The sequence below is a fragment of the Nothoprocta perdicaria genome, unplaced genomic scaffold (assembly GCF_003342845.1).
Source record: "Nothoprocta perdicaria isolate Ctin4 unplaced genomic scaffold, notPer1 scaffold_253, whole genome shotgun sequence".
Classification (NCBI taxonomy): domain Eukaryota; kingdom Metazoa; phylum Chordata; class Aves; order Tinamiformes; family Tinamidae; genus Nothoprocta; species Nothoprocta perdicaria.
In genome coordinates this window covers 134234-149206 of record NW_020455481.1, presented here as the reverse complement: position 1 = coordinate 149206, position 14973 = coordinate 134234, and the positions used below count along the sequence as shown (strand labels likewise).

General features: G+C 43.9%; 1 protein-coding gene across 1 annotated transcript in view; it reads left to right on the top strand.

Annotated features, from left to right (window-relative positions):
* Nucleotides 1-14973, top strand: part of TMTC1 (transmembrane and tetratricopeptide repeat containing 1) — a 135526-nt gene that overhangs the window by 16347 nt on the left and 104206 nt on the right. Inside the window, exon 5 of the mRNA XM_026040335.1 lies at nt 703-915. Within this exon, the coding sequence (XP_025896120.1) occupies nt 703-915 (213 nt within the window). The remainder of the gene's footprint in view (nt 1-702; nt 916-14973) is intronic.

Sequence of the window (14973 nt, the reverse complement as noted above, 5' to 3'; positions counted from 1 at the left end):
TCACATTCCAGCAGCCTCTTAAAGGCTTTTCCTTGTTTGGTTACATCCAGTAGCCCAGCCATAGCAGTGTACTTAGCTTGCAGGAGTGAGACTCTGTGGTGCAGATGTGCTCTGTTTAAATATGTACGTTAATTGTGTGTATCATGCACTTTGCTACTTGTTGTGGTACTCAAGATTTTATGGTTCATTTTTAAGGGGCAACAGAAAACCTGCAGCCTTCTGTGTGCTGCTGAGCCTCATCTCCATCAGTTCCTCCCTCCAGCCTGCCATTTTTCCAGAGTTGGTTGTTGATGTTTAAACAAGGCAGAAAATGTTTTTTTAGTTCCTTTTCTCTCTCTCTCTCTTTCTCTCTCTCTCTTTCTCTCTCTCTCTCTCTCTCTCTCTCTCTCTCTCTCTCTCTCTCTCTCTCTCTCTCTCTCTCTCTTTCTCTCTCTCTCTCTCTCTCTGTCTTTCCAGAAACAGCCTAGTTAAGAATTACAGTGGGTTCTTCCACTGCTTGCCCCATCACACGGGGCTTTGGAGGACCCCTTTTGTACCAGAGAGCTCTTCTCTGGTCTCTTACTCTAGTTAGAAACCAGTAAATTCTGCCTTTCCAGCACAKGAAGGCTTTATGTGTTGGACTAAATAAGCATGTGAAGCAAAGTTGAGATGGTAACCAGCCTTTCCTCGCTCTCCCCCGTCCTTTCTCCCCTGTGTGGTCAGGAGGAATGGCGGGATGCTGCAGAGGCCGGCCTGGCAGCCCGCGGCCGCGCCGTCGGCCTTGCCGCCGGTGCCCGTGTCTGGCCGTGAGAACGGGAAGCACCAGCGGGGCTTTGCCCACCGGAGCGCCTGGAATTCCTGCCCTGCCACGGCGCCCGGTGAGCCGCGCTCCGGCGGCCTCTCCGTGCCCAGCAGAGCCGTGTGGGCCATTCGCAGGTAATACCGGCTAGCAGCCGTGCCCGTTTCCTTTCCTTCTTTTATTTGTCTCCTACTTGGCATTTTGCACGTTCAGGAATGTTCAGTTTGCCCAGGTCTTCCTGGTGGCCCCTGCCCAGCTTGCCCGGGGCTGGGCAATGGGATGTCTTCTCGCCTGGCTTCCCAGGCTTGGCTGGAGCTCACRGTGTCGGTCTTGAACTCCGAGGCTCCCTGAGAGACTGTGTGAAGCTGGTATGGGAATTTAACCCAAGCGGGATATTTAATTTAACCTGCAGGACGTRCAAGTAGGTGTAATAGCTACAGATATGTAGAAGTAAATAATTTTATATACACATTGCCTTAAAAAAAAAAAAATCCAAGGCAGCTTCTTGACAACAAGCAGTTACCGAAAGCCTCATGAATGCAGAATGAAAGTGTTCTGGCCGCAGTGCTGTGGTGGTAAAGTTTGCCTGTCACACTGAGACCTTTTGGAGGTCTCTCTGGAACCCAACAAGGATTGTGTCCCTGGAGGAATCCACCTCATTTGGGGTTTGTTTTCCTCAGCCATTCTCCTTATAATGGAGTTCTTTCCTTCGAAAAGCACAGTTCGCTGTCAATATCCAAGTGATGCCCTCACTGTCTCTTTCGAGTGCCTTCAAGTATTACATGTTATTCAGTTTTTGAAGAGCCACCTAACTCCAGTGAGCTGATGGGCTTCAGTTATTCCTCCTCCTAGACATGCCATACTGCAGGATGGCGATTTCTGCATGTCAAAGTGATGCTATCTCAGTGAAAAATGGCAGCTCTTTTGGAATCAGCAGAAACCTTTGCTGCTGGTCTTTGGTTTTAACTACAAAATAGTTATGATTGCCCCACACTACCTTTTGCTTAGGTGGAAGTTCCCTAAGTAAATCAGAGATTATCTATTGCAGTTCTTTATCTACAGTTCATGGAACAACTGGTACCTGAACAGGCCCCATATAGGGGTCTAGGAAAGTCTAAGATATTTTTCTTCCCTCATAATATTCCCTACCAAACAATTCAGTAATGTCTGTTTTCTTTATTTTGTTCCTTTTAAATAATTTTATTGCTGTATCAATATTGATTGTATATAGACTGTTATATGAAATCTATAACTTGTCAGATCATGGGATATGTTTTGTCTCTATGTAGCTAAATGGTTCAACATACTCAAGAGCWTCCAAGCTGCAGAATGATGGTCCTTATATATATGTTTTTTTCATTAGTCTGATTTGCGTATGCTTGTTTTGTTTTTAATGAGGAGCAGAGTGGGTTTGCTGAGGTTGCTGCATCTGTGTGTGGGAACCCATGACAGAAAAGTGAAGAGGAGGTCAAGACTTTGCTCAGAGTGGCTGAGTGCCAGCTGCTCCAGCACTGACACTCTTTTGGCAGTTGGAAGAAGCTTCTATTTTTTTTTTTAATTTACTGCTTTTCCTATATCTCCAAATGAATACAGCAATTAGATAAGCCTGAGTGACAGCAGTTCTTTCTGATATGCCAAGCCAGGATGAGCTGTCTAAATGTATCTTTTAATATCTTGCCTCTAAATTTTAGTATCTGATCATTATTCCAGGAGTAATTCGAGCTCAGTCAGTGGAGCAGTGGCTGTTCCTGACCTTTGTTCTCTCCCTACTTCTTTGAGAGTTTTTTTTTCTCTGTTATTTGTAGTTGTTTCCTTTTACCATGATGGATATTATAATGGAGGGTGTCCATATAAGAAATGTCTTCTGGCTTGTGTCATCTTCTCATTCCTTATTTCATTTACCCCTCTCCCTTCACCCTACTGCTTCTTTCTCTGTCTTTGCTTTATGATTGTCTCAGACTTCCCCTTTTGGGACCTTCGTTTTTTTCACACCAAGGAAAGCCTCTCGTTTCCTAGCACCTTGAGGAGAGGCTGCCAATGTTGCGTTACAATGACCCTGCATGTGGAACAGCCTCAGGGGRAACTTGCCCAGGTGGCCAGCTGGCATTTGCTTTGCTGCAGCTCCTTCTTCAGTGTTTTAAGGGGTTCCTGCACATTGCAGGTCAAGCTCTGCATGTACATAACTATGTCCTTTTTGAGAAGGAGCTCTCATGGTATAAGCTACTGGGTATCTCCTCTCACTTGATTCTGTGCAAAGTAAGTCCGGTTGCCTGTTGTGTGATGGCTCTTTGTGAGACATCCAAAGTGCATTCAGCTTGATTCTCAGTGGTGGAGAGGGAAGACTGTTGTGGCACATTCATGTAGTGGTTATGCTTGAGAAGAAGGCACAGGAAAGGGTTGATGTGTGCTGCTCTATCACAGTGTGTCCCAAGGTTGTGCTGGAATTTCCTCTAATACGCACAGACTCACTCCCAGTAAAAGACTTCTTCTTTATGCTGCTTCTGTACATTACAGGAGATGGTCCTGATTTTGATATTAGTGGTCTCATCAGGGCCGTACACAGGAGTTTTGGCTTCTCAGGGCCTCATTCTGCATTGCCCTGCACTAATTCCTTCAAAGGATGGAGAAAGGAGCAGCAGGGTGGTGTAGCCACCCCATAGTGACATAGCCTTGGTCAAGCTTGATGGCAAAGAAGATCAGGCCCACTGGGTTTATGGTCATTTCTCCCTCAAGTGCTCCAACACTGTAGATATTTGCATTTAGGATTTGCCAAATAATGACAAAATATCACTGAAATGCTATTAGTGTTTCTTACCCATTAACTTGCTGYGTTGCTGCTGTAGCTAAGCTGTCTTCTGGCTGTCATATTCATTAAGTAAGAATTATCTTGATGTGTTTATCATAAGCCTAATTAGAAACATCTCTGGGGGCTGTCCAAATGCATCTTTTAATACGACTGCATAAACTAAGCCATTTGAGAGAGGAGACTTTTAAAATGAGCTGTCTTATCACAAGATATTTATTTGTGCAGCTGATATGAGTAATGTTACCGCTCCCCAAAGKAATCTTATTTTTAAAAGAAACTTCTCTAGGACGGTCTTGGCAACCTCCTTTGCTGGTGTTTGCCTAGCTCCAAATTCTTGTTTCCTCTGAAGGCAATATAAGGCCCGATAACATCTTGTTTGGGTGTGACTATGTTCTTGAAATGACAGCTGTAGAGAGCTTGAACAGTTTGACCCATGCCTGCTAGTCTCATGTTGAAGTTACTAGGCACTGTAAAAAATTGCTGCCACGAGTTTTACTATTTGAAGAGATCTGCTCAGTTATTAATCATGCTGAAGAAAGCTTACAGTTGTATGGGATAGCAGGATTATATACCACGGCTCTGTTGACTCTCAAAATGACATCCATATCAAATGGCGGCCTGTGGGCCACTACCTAGTCATGACTGTGGTCTTTCCCTTCCTTCCATTTGCTCAGTCCTTTCACAAGATGGATTAAAATAGTTTAAGCACTTTCTGTACACAGGCTTGCTCTAGTTGATATTGGCATATTATGTGACATAAATTAGGTAGCACATAAAATATTTACTCTATCAAATCATGGTCCATCTTAAAAAAGTGAATCTTTGTTATATCTGATAACAGATAGGAGAAAAATGTAGAAATTGCTGTCAAATATACAAAATYAGTTACTCTATTTCATCTTTTCCACATCAAAAGGAGGGGAAAAGATTTTAAACATTTCAAAAACTCAGAAGTTGGAGAGCAGACTGGACAAAATCATGTAGCTTCAAGTACCTTATTTAATGCACGAGGTTGCTAGTTGTAAGCTCTTTATTGAAAGAAAACAGTTGTTTACTGCTTAGTCTGTCTTCATAAGTAATTATAAATGTCATCAATTAGCTTCCCATAATTTATCATGTATCTTGCTACTAGAGMTAACAAAAACGCAGGAAAATGTAATGGAGGAGTTACGGGAATCATTCTAATTAGCAGCAACTACAGCTAGTTATGTAAAGTGTTGGTGTAGAGAGATTTCTATTCTTTATTGTCATTTACTGTTATCTTCACCCRTCCAGGGAATGTGTGGGCTGCAATTCTGTGTGAATTCAGGAGTGAAGGAWGAGTTAGTCTGGAAGAAAGTGTAGGTCTTCTCACCATAATTTATTGCAATTTGGGGGGTTTCTGGCATACACTACTGAAAGGAGGCAACTGGGTACTACTGAAAGGAGGTAACTTTTATCTGTTCCCCTGAGTTTTTGGGTTCAGGGCCTCCACGAGGCTGTAGTGACCATATGTTCTCCCACATGACACGAGCTGGGAATACAAGATGGGGATTTCCATGACAAGTGTCTAACTTATTTGGGTTCAAGCCAGAGCTTCAGTACTCTCCCTGGGATGCTACACATGAACATATATGAGATTGTGCTTATATGTGTCCTATTAAGCAGTGGTATCAGTACCAACACYTCTTTGCTAGATCCACAAAGACTTTTAGCAAGAATGATGTATGTAAAGCAACAAGTCGTCATAGCTGCTTGGGCAAGATGTGTCCACAGTTATGGTCCATCCTTCTCTTTTGATTTCTTTAACCTGCTGGAASCTGGAGATTGAGATCCATTTCTTGATGCATTTTTTTCTTTCAAGGCCATTGCAGCTGTAGCTGTGTCGAGTCTCATACAATTCGTGCCTTGCACTGATCATTGCAAAATGCTGTCCTGTCCTTAAGCTCTCCCTCCTACCACTTAGTGACCTGGTGGTTTCAGGTGCAGTATATTAATCTATGGCAAGCTCAGCACCAAAACTTCAGTCGTTCTTGAAAAACAAGGCTCCTTAGTATCTTGAATGCTTTTGAAACTGAAATTTGTGATTGCTTTTGGTGATCCAGAAACTCAGTTTTACTGTGTATTCTGTCAGTGTTTTAGCTGGTGAAATTCTTCCCTTAAAATTAACTGGTTGACTTGTGCACAGGGCTGTTACTTCCCATGTACATGACCTGTCGCTTACTTTATTTTTGTGTTTTTTTTTTTAATTTTATTTTTTTTTTGCCAGCTGACAAAATGGAAGAAGAAGCAGGAGCTACACCCAGCACTCYGACTTTAAATCCTCCTATGTGGGATTTAAAAGGGGGCTGTGCTGCAGCCTTGTTGCATGCAGCAACAAAAAGACTTTGGTCCAAAATTCAGTGGAATCCATTAGGTTATAACAGGGGGAAACCGAGTTCAGATGACTAAACCGGCAGCAATGTTGTTTCCTTTTGCAGTAGCAGGGAAAGGAAAATGGAAACAGCCTCGAGAGCGGGATGCATTCCAGAGAGGGCTGTGCTGGCCAGGGGATTGATGTGCCAAGAGAGAAGTTATGTCGAGGTCATAACGTATCTCCCCCGTGTCCCAGCACAGCGTGTGCTTTCTGTGTCTGAACTGAAGCAGATGCTGTGCTCCAGCAGGAAGGAAGAGCTGGAGTCCTGCTGCATAGGAGGTACAACGGGGTAGCAGTCGCTCCATGTTGATTTGACCTTTCCTTGTTGGCAGCTACAGGGACTTCTATTTACAGTCTGCGTGTAATGCATGTCGCAGTGATGCTTTTCCACCCCCAAATAACAAATTGTAGCACTATTCCGCTTTAACATGAAATTCCCGTTTAAAAGGTTAGCAGCTGCATGTCTAATGTTTCCCCTTTCAGCCTTCTGTAGAGATACCTGCTGGATTCATACCTGGTACAGGCAGAACTGAATGGTAGGTGTCACAGATACAGGATTTCCATCTTTCACTTTATGTTGTCCAAAATTTGTCCCGCAATTAGTAGCAAGCTGTAGCTCAGAATGTAAAACTCCATGAGTTAGAAGTGGAACACAGAAAGGCCCTTACTGATTAATAAAAGTACTAAGAGTACATTTTCTGTTATGTTTCTTATAACTTTCTTAGGTTTCAAAAAGTCATTCTTTGTTGTTTTCACATCTCCTGAATGTCAGTGATGATTGCATCCATATAGATAGTAGAACTTGGAAGGCACTGCACCTCCAACAAAACTATTTTAACTATTTAACTATTACTAATTTATTAATATTTTGGTCAGGGGCAAACGTGYAGTAGAAGAAAAACCTGAATACCTGACACCAGGTACCTAACAGGCCCTGTGCAACAGCCAAATAGCGAGGATGGGATCTGGGACTTTGCAAGCGTCTAAGCAAAAGTAGGTGGAGAAATTCCAGGGCAGTGACCTACTTTAGTGTCCGGTCTGTGGTAGACAAGGTCAGGSGTTCGAGCAGTCAGAAGGATTCTTTGCTGTGGGAAAGTAAGTGGGCATTTGGCCCTGGAGCCTTTAATTGTAGCAAGGTTGCTAAGGACCGGCCATCCTTATTATTTAGTAAGTTTAAGTTAGTTCTTCCCCTTTTGGGAAGGAGTACTGCAGAGGTAACTGGATGGTTACTTATCCTTGAATTCAGTTCTTCCGACCTCCTTTTCCTCTGTGCCTGAGCTCTAGCACAAGCTCATGTTGTTTCCTTACCCCTTAGGAAATGTTCATAGCAATAACGTGTGGTCTTGTTCTTGTCCTTTGCCAGCAGTCGATGATGTGTACTGATCATCTTGCTCAAGATGGTACCTGAGTCCACAAATGTGTGAGAGAGGGATATCCCTGTGACTGAAATCTGGGATTCATCTTGGGCTTTATGTGCTAGTCAGGGGCTGTCGTCAGACTCCTAGTGTCATCTTGGAAAAATCATTTCTCTGTTCCCATCATGCGCTGATGGAACATGAGGCACAGTGATGCTGCCTTTCCACCTCCACTTGTGTGCTGTGGTTGTTGTTCTAAGACTGTGTATTTCTGAAGTCAAGGACTGTCTCTCCTGGGCATACTTGTGGCATTGCGTGCCTTAATGCTGCAAATGTGCAAGTGCTTCTTCAGCACAAGTAGCAGAGCTCATTGCTTACCGAGGGAAATTTGTTTAGTGACAGCACTGCTTTGGTATGACAGTGACTAACGTTGCCTGCACACGTGCAAAGGGACATGCTAAGACATTGTTAGGGTTGCAGAATCACGCACCCGCCAGGTAAGAAATACATGGTTTAATGCTGGGTCTCTTGTGTATGTATATATTGTGACAGACTTTAATGACATGATCATACAACCTCCCCSCTCCCCTGACCTAGTCAGTCCATTCAGTGCCCAGAGCAGACGGTGCTCACTTAATGAGCAGCTCTGCACTATTTTGTTCCTTCCTCGTTGAGAGCGTGGCCTCATGCCCTGTTTACTTCATGCTAATCCCGTCCTGCTCTAAAACAGATTATTTTCTTCTTGCTAACTTCTATGTGTACAAACTACTTAGCGCTGCTGTTTCCTCACAGTGTGTTGCTTCAATCTGTGGTGTCTCCAGTGCTTTTGGCATAGCCTGTGTGCGTGCAACTTCCTTGTTTTCCAGAACAGGGGAGGCGAATAAGCGGGCGCTTGGCAGCGAGGGCTGCGTGCGGGCGACCTGCTGGGGCGATGCCACCCGGCCCCTGCGTGGCATGGCAGTAAGGGCTGCTTGCTGGGAACCAGCCTTGCAGGAGATGGGAGACTTCTCCCCATAGGTATTTACTTACTGGGGAGGCACAATGTGGTGGGGGTCCCCCCAGAGTCAACGGGAAAAATTTGCAGGTTGTGTGCAGCTTTTTCTTGCAACCCCTTCCTGCTCCTGTGTCCAGCTTGTTGCCCTACCSTGGCTACACCAAGCTGCCCTCGTCTCTCTTCCTTGTGTCCTTAAGACCTTTCCCAGTTTTCTTTTGACCTTTTGTTTTCTGGCTTTGCGGGTTTGGATCTCCTCTGCTCCGCATCTAAATTTGGGAATTTCCCTTTGCTTGATGCCTCCGTCCGAGGAGGGCCGTGGGAAATCCAGGAGCCTGCTCTGCAGTGGAGCTTGGTGGGACGCAGAGCCACAGTTGTTTACAGCGTTGGTTTATATGTGTATGCAAAAGTCAGTACTTGTGCCTGCAGTTACTGGTGTATGAGAAGCTCATTTTATGATTTGACTTYCTCTGCTAGATCATTTTAGCTGCTATTTTGGATTTTTTAAAAAATTATTATTTTACAGTAGAGAATAAAAACTCCTTTTCTCTTTTTAAATCCTTCCAAGGAGGAAGTAGAAAGTAAACAGCATCCCCTGGATCATTAGTGTGGGACAGCGTTCAGGAGGCCCTGCTTATTTCAGTAAGCAACAAATAAACTGAAGCACTTCGGCCTCGCGAGCACGAAATGTCAGAACAAAAAGGCAGGACTGAGTTTATGTGACTTTTCTTAGCTGATGATGACTTACCATGTGCTAGCTATTCTTTAGAAACGACTTTTTGGTGTTTAAAAGATCTTTTAATCTTCTTTCATTTAGATCATGAAAACCCATTTTTGTGAATTTGTAAGTGGAAAATATGCCAGGGACAAAGAACCAAACTGAGCAAAACAGGCTGAGGAGGAAAAAGTCAGCTGCTGTTTTTGTTTTTATGCTGCCTTCTGGATGTTGTTGAGCTGTTACTCATTCATGTGCTGAGAGAGTGGGTTTGGGTTTTTTCCCTTACTAGATATTGCATTTGAAGCCTGTGGTTGCAGTCAYGGTGCTGTGTTGTGATCTGTTCCCCGTGCTGCTAATTGGAAATCCCTCRTTTGTAGGTGCAGAGTGAGTGTCCCAGAGCTGGCCCACAGGACACTGTTCTCTCCATTAACTTTGGGGGCTGCCTGGCTATTCACAGCTCACAGCAGTCGTGTTAAGTGGGTGTTTGAGAGGGCACCATGACCGTGATCACTGGCTCTCTCTGGAAGTCCTGGAAACCAGTGGCTGGGAAGTAGGGAAACTTCAGTCGCATGGTTTRCCCAGGTCACCTTCCGGCAGTAAATCTGGGTAAGTAGGACACAGAATGGGGTTTCACCCAGAAAATAAGGAAAAAAACAACAACCTAAGATAGATGATGCCCATGCCCAGATACTTTCCTAGACCTTTAATAGTTATAAATTTTCTCCTTTCCGTCTTTGGCATCTAGATGCTTTTGGACATCTAGTGGAAACTTTTAGGCCGTTCTCGGGGCGAAGGATCCACCTGTAACTTTCTACCTCATTAATGACTGATGCTTTCTGAGCTGGTCCGTGTTTCCTTTGTGAACCTGGCAGTGACTGTGTTTATTCTGTGAGGGACAACAGACTCTTAGCACCATGGTTGTAGGTTTTCACAGGCTGATAAGAGCAGTCATTTGCTCAAAAAACCTGAGGGCAGCAGTCTTACCAAATGTGACTTTAGGCAGAGGACTACAGTTGCGTGACGGGTTACTTAAATCTTTAGTATGAAGTAACTGTTGAGGTACAAGGTTTGGTTTAAAACCTAATATTTTAGCATGCTTAATGTCATCCCATCATCCATGTATGCTTTCCAAGATGACTATCAACTTCACCTTGATTTAAAAAAAAAAAAAAAAAAGTAGTAAATCTGCATTCACATTTCTAAGTATCCTATCCCACAAATAGGGGGATTCTTTTTCCTTTTCCAACAAAAGCATGAGAAACCTTAATTCTCTAGCTGGCTTAGAAATGCTGGAACATCCCTCTCTTACCTAACAGCCCATTTCTGAAAWGCATTTTTTCCGTTTATTTTAAGCAGTTTCTGGATTGTGAATGTCCAGGAAGCTGTAGGGTGGGAGGGACTCATTAAATGCATTCCACATTCCTATACATCCATGTTGAAATTCAGATAATGTCCAAAGTGAGCCTTGAAAGACAGTGCTGGCACTTAGGCTCTTGGAAGGCTGCTGTCAGCCGTTTGCTTTCCAAGCCTGACGGGTCTCTCGGCGTCTGGCAGCCTTTGCTTTGCCTTATGAATTCTCGTTACTTGCCATTACTGCTCATAAGGCATCTTTTAAAAAATTGCCATTAAAATACCTTGTAATTATATATTTTTTTTACCCTCTTTTCTTAAGACATGAGTTTGGTTATATTAAGGAAGTATCATCCTTTTACCATCTGGATAATGCAGTTGCTCCCTCTGTTTAAAGCTTTTGTTATAAGGTCAGCCCAGTGTGTTTGCCATAGATCTGGGCTTAAGTCTGCTGAAATACGTCCTTGTATGACCTGTTAATTCCTTGTCTTTGCAAATCAACTATAGAGCAAGGAAATAYCAAGCGTAGAATTTGAACTTTGAAACAAACTGTGGTTGTACGTTGGTTGAACTAATACACAGACCCGCAGAATCACGGAATGGCTGAGATTGGAAGGGACCTCTAGGGATCATCCAGTCCAACGCCCCTGCTCCAGCAGGGACGCCCAGAGCACGGGGCACAGGGTGGCATCCAGGTGGGTTTGGAAGATCTCCAGGGAAGGAGACACCTCCCTGGGCAGCCTGTGCCAGGGCTCTGTCACCCTCACAGTGAAGAAGKTCTTCCTCACCTGGAGATGGAACTTCCTGTGTTTCAACTTGTACCCATTGCCCCTTGTCCTGTCACTGGCCCCCACCGAGAAGAGTTTGGCCCCTTCCTCCCTACATTCTCTCCTTAGGTATTTGTACATATTGATAAGATCCCCTCTCAATCTTCTCTTCCCTAGGCTAAACAGATCCAGCTTGCTTAGTCTTTCCTCGTAGGACAGATGCCCCAGTTCCTTAATCATCTTTGTCACTCAGCACTGGACCCTCTCTAGAAGCTCCACATCCCTCTTACACTGGGCAGCCCAGACCTGCCCCCAATACTCCAGGTGCRGCCTCCCCAGAGCTGAGGAGAGGGGCAGGATCCCCTCCCTCTATCTGCTGGCAACACTCCTCCTGATGCCGCCAGGATCCCATTGGCCTTCTTGGCCAAGAGGGCACTGCTGCCTCAGGGTTAACTTGGCCATCAGAACTCCCAAATCCCTCACCACCAAGCTTCTTATTTAAGGAAAATACAAAGGAAAAAAAGTCTTTTTTTCTCTTTTCCAGAGAGAAAAGGACAAGACTGATTGTTTAGTCTGTCAGAAAGCTCAGGAGAAGAGTAATTATCAGTTGGGGATGGAAGGGAGAGGGAACATTGCCTTTATTTTCCTCTCTTATTAACGATTTTGTGTGATTCTGCAGCAGCATAAAACATCCTGTACTTGCAAWACCATGCAAGGAATTTCTGCGGAGACAAAGCTGCTGTAAAATTATGGCCTTTGGGTCTCTTGCCATATTTTGACACTACTTGATTTAATTGCATTTAACAATAGTCTCTGCCTAGTCTATGCATGACAGCAGTTTATRTCACTGCTGTGCCTGGGAGTTATCTGTTAAGGTTTGAAGTAGAGATATTCCTCTTGTACTTGGTTAATAAGCTCATTTCATTTATTGTTCTTCATCCGTTTCTCCTCCGTTCTCCCCAATGTTAATTTTAAGCCACACACATACGTATTTGAGAAGATGAAGCACTAAACAGTACAAGCATTTTTGATATAAGCTTTAGAAAGTGGCATCTTTAGAAAGCTGTTACTTGGTGTGTGACCTAAATCACTGTTAATGCCAGTCTTTCTAGCCTCTTTAGAGCAGTGTTCCTTTGCTCATCTTGGCCAACCTACTGTGGATTCCCTGTCATTACTTTGCAGATTACAGAATCACAGAATGTTGAGGTTGGAAGGGACCTCTAGGGATCATCTAGTCCAATCCCCTGCTCCAGCAGAGACACCCAGAGCACGGGGCACAGGGCGGCATCCAGGTGGGTTTGGAAGAAGTTCTTCCTCACGTGGTGATGGAACTTCCTGTGTTTCAACTTGTACCCATTCCCCTTGTCCCATCACTGGCCACCACCGCGAAGAGTTTGGCCTCATCCTGAGTGGTGTTTCCATCGCAGAATTACTGAACATGGAAAACCAAATCTCCATCCACTGCCATCCATAGAGACTTCTGGAGGTGATGGGTAGCTTTCCAATGCCCATTTGATCATGTATTTGCTGTGGTGCTGTACATGAATACATAAATATGATTTTTTACCTGGTATTTCTTCAGAAGAAGTAGACTTTACAGTAGGATTTGTCAGTTGAACTCACATGAGTATATTCAACTTGAACAATGTGGGAATGGGAACGTGACCCTGAGTGTGCAGAGGGGTTGGATTAGATGATTTTTAAAGGTTCCTTGCAACCTTAAGGATTCTATGATTCTATGATTATGTCAAACCAACTTGCCTTTTACTCTCTACCCATACTATCTGTCTTCTGAGTCTAGTTACTATTATATGCTTAAATAAAATAAAACATGAAAAGGGGCTGCTCACCATGCGCTCTGAACATCTGCCAGCCAGTGAGTTAGAGTCTGTGAAACTTTATCTGGAAGYCTGTATTTAAAGCTCTCGATGGACCTGCCGAGTTACCTAATCCCAATTTTAGAACCCCTATTTTCCCTTCCCTGGCAACGTCTTGTAGCAAGGAGTTCCACAGTTTAATTACACAAAGTATGAAAAAGTCTTTATCTTTTCTTGAAATGTGACACCTAGTAATTTCATCTGGGGCTCTTTGTCTTCGTAATATAAGTAGTAGAAAATAATTATTCTGATTCATTTCCCCAAAACGTTCATTATTATGTAGTCTCTTTATATACACTTCTGTTTCCCACTCTTGAGATTCCTGTTGTTTTAAGTAACTTCTTGTGTAAAAGCCTCCACATGTCTGCGTTCCACATGTCTGATGAGTCTTCTTACAGCTTTCTGTACCTCCGTGAATTCTGTTAAATCCTTTGGAAATTGAACAGAAGAAAGGAAGACCTTGGAACAATATGCAGTACTGCAGGGCCATGTTGGAGTTTTACTCAGTGTTTCTGTTCTCTTTCTTTCTAAATGTGCCAGATCCTTACACCATCCACAAGTTGCATTTTCAGTGCTGATCTATGGCACCTCAGAGTTTGTTGCTTCATTTATTTTTTGTGATTTATTTGTAGTATTTGCATGTATTGTTTGACTGGTGCACTGGCAGTGCTCGAGCCCACTCAGTTCTGGATGTGTTTATGCCCTGGCAGACAGGTAGGGAGAAAYAATATCTTGGTAAAGCAAAAGGAGGAAAATTGGAAATCTGAGAGGAAGCGGATACTTAGTCCTGGATTTCCCAAATCTTAAGCAAATCTACCACGCCAAGAGTCTTCCCTGCCTCCAATAAGTTGACAATTTCCCTCCAAACATTGGCTGAAAAGTTAGAGCCCGTGGTCTCTCCCTCCCCTTCCTGCAAACTGCAAGTGCCAGTATTGGTTGTGTTCGAGTACGAGGATCTAGATGGTTCAGGCCATGATAGCTGCTATCCCAGGGCTCCCTTGTCACAACTTATTGCATTGCTTGCTTTGATTTGATTTGGCCTCTTGACTCCACCAAAAGCGCTTTTCAATGTGAATTAATTAAGAGAACATTATTTTCTTCCTTCAGTGGCTTTAAAAAAAAAAAAGGTTCAAAGGTTCTCAGAGTTCTTAGATGGCACCTGGGTATTACGAAAGGGAGGAAGCTGATTTTCTCCATGCAAAACCTGTGCTTTTGCTGCAGTCCATAGGCTTTCCAAAGGCCCTTCCTTACGCTTTGGGCATCTGCTTCATTACCATCTGACAGATTCAAGGTGCTCTAACCCAGGAGCTCAGAAAGGCCAGAACCCGATAAAAGCTCTCGCTGCCAACTCAGTCCAAACGAACAGCTTTCTCATAACAAAGATGATTTTAATAGTGCAGCATCCTCTCTGCACAAAGCAGTCAGTTAATTATGAGGTGTGAGCAAGGAATATGTTTCACGGTGCCTTGGCAATTTTCGGAGCTCACTGATCCATAAACAAGATTATTCCCTAATAGTCTTTCATCTCTGCCATTATTGGACAGGGGCGCTCAGCTTGAAATTAAATTTACAACGATCATCTTTAAAGTTTGCTGGGCCACGGCTGATCTTTTGAGGCTGCTTCCAGGGTTAACACTTTAAATTGCATGGTTTTTTTTTGATAAAAACCGTAATGCAGCAACTGTCCACTAAGAAATGAGAATTAGACATGTCTGTCTTTCACACAGATGGTATTTTGTGAGGAAGCCCCTCACCAAGGTACACAGAGCTTTTTTACAGTGAGGGACATTTGGTAGCCGAGTGCCAGCTGGCCAGCACAGCCCTGTCCTTGGCTCGCGGGCAGTTTGCATGGGAGGGAAATGACACAGGCTGTTGGTAGCAGGGTGTCACACAGCTCGGCTGCCTCTCAGCRCGCCGCAGAGCGACGGCGGCTCCC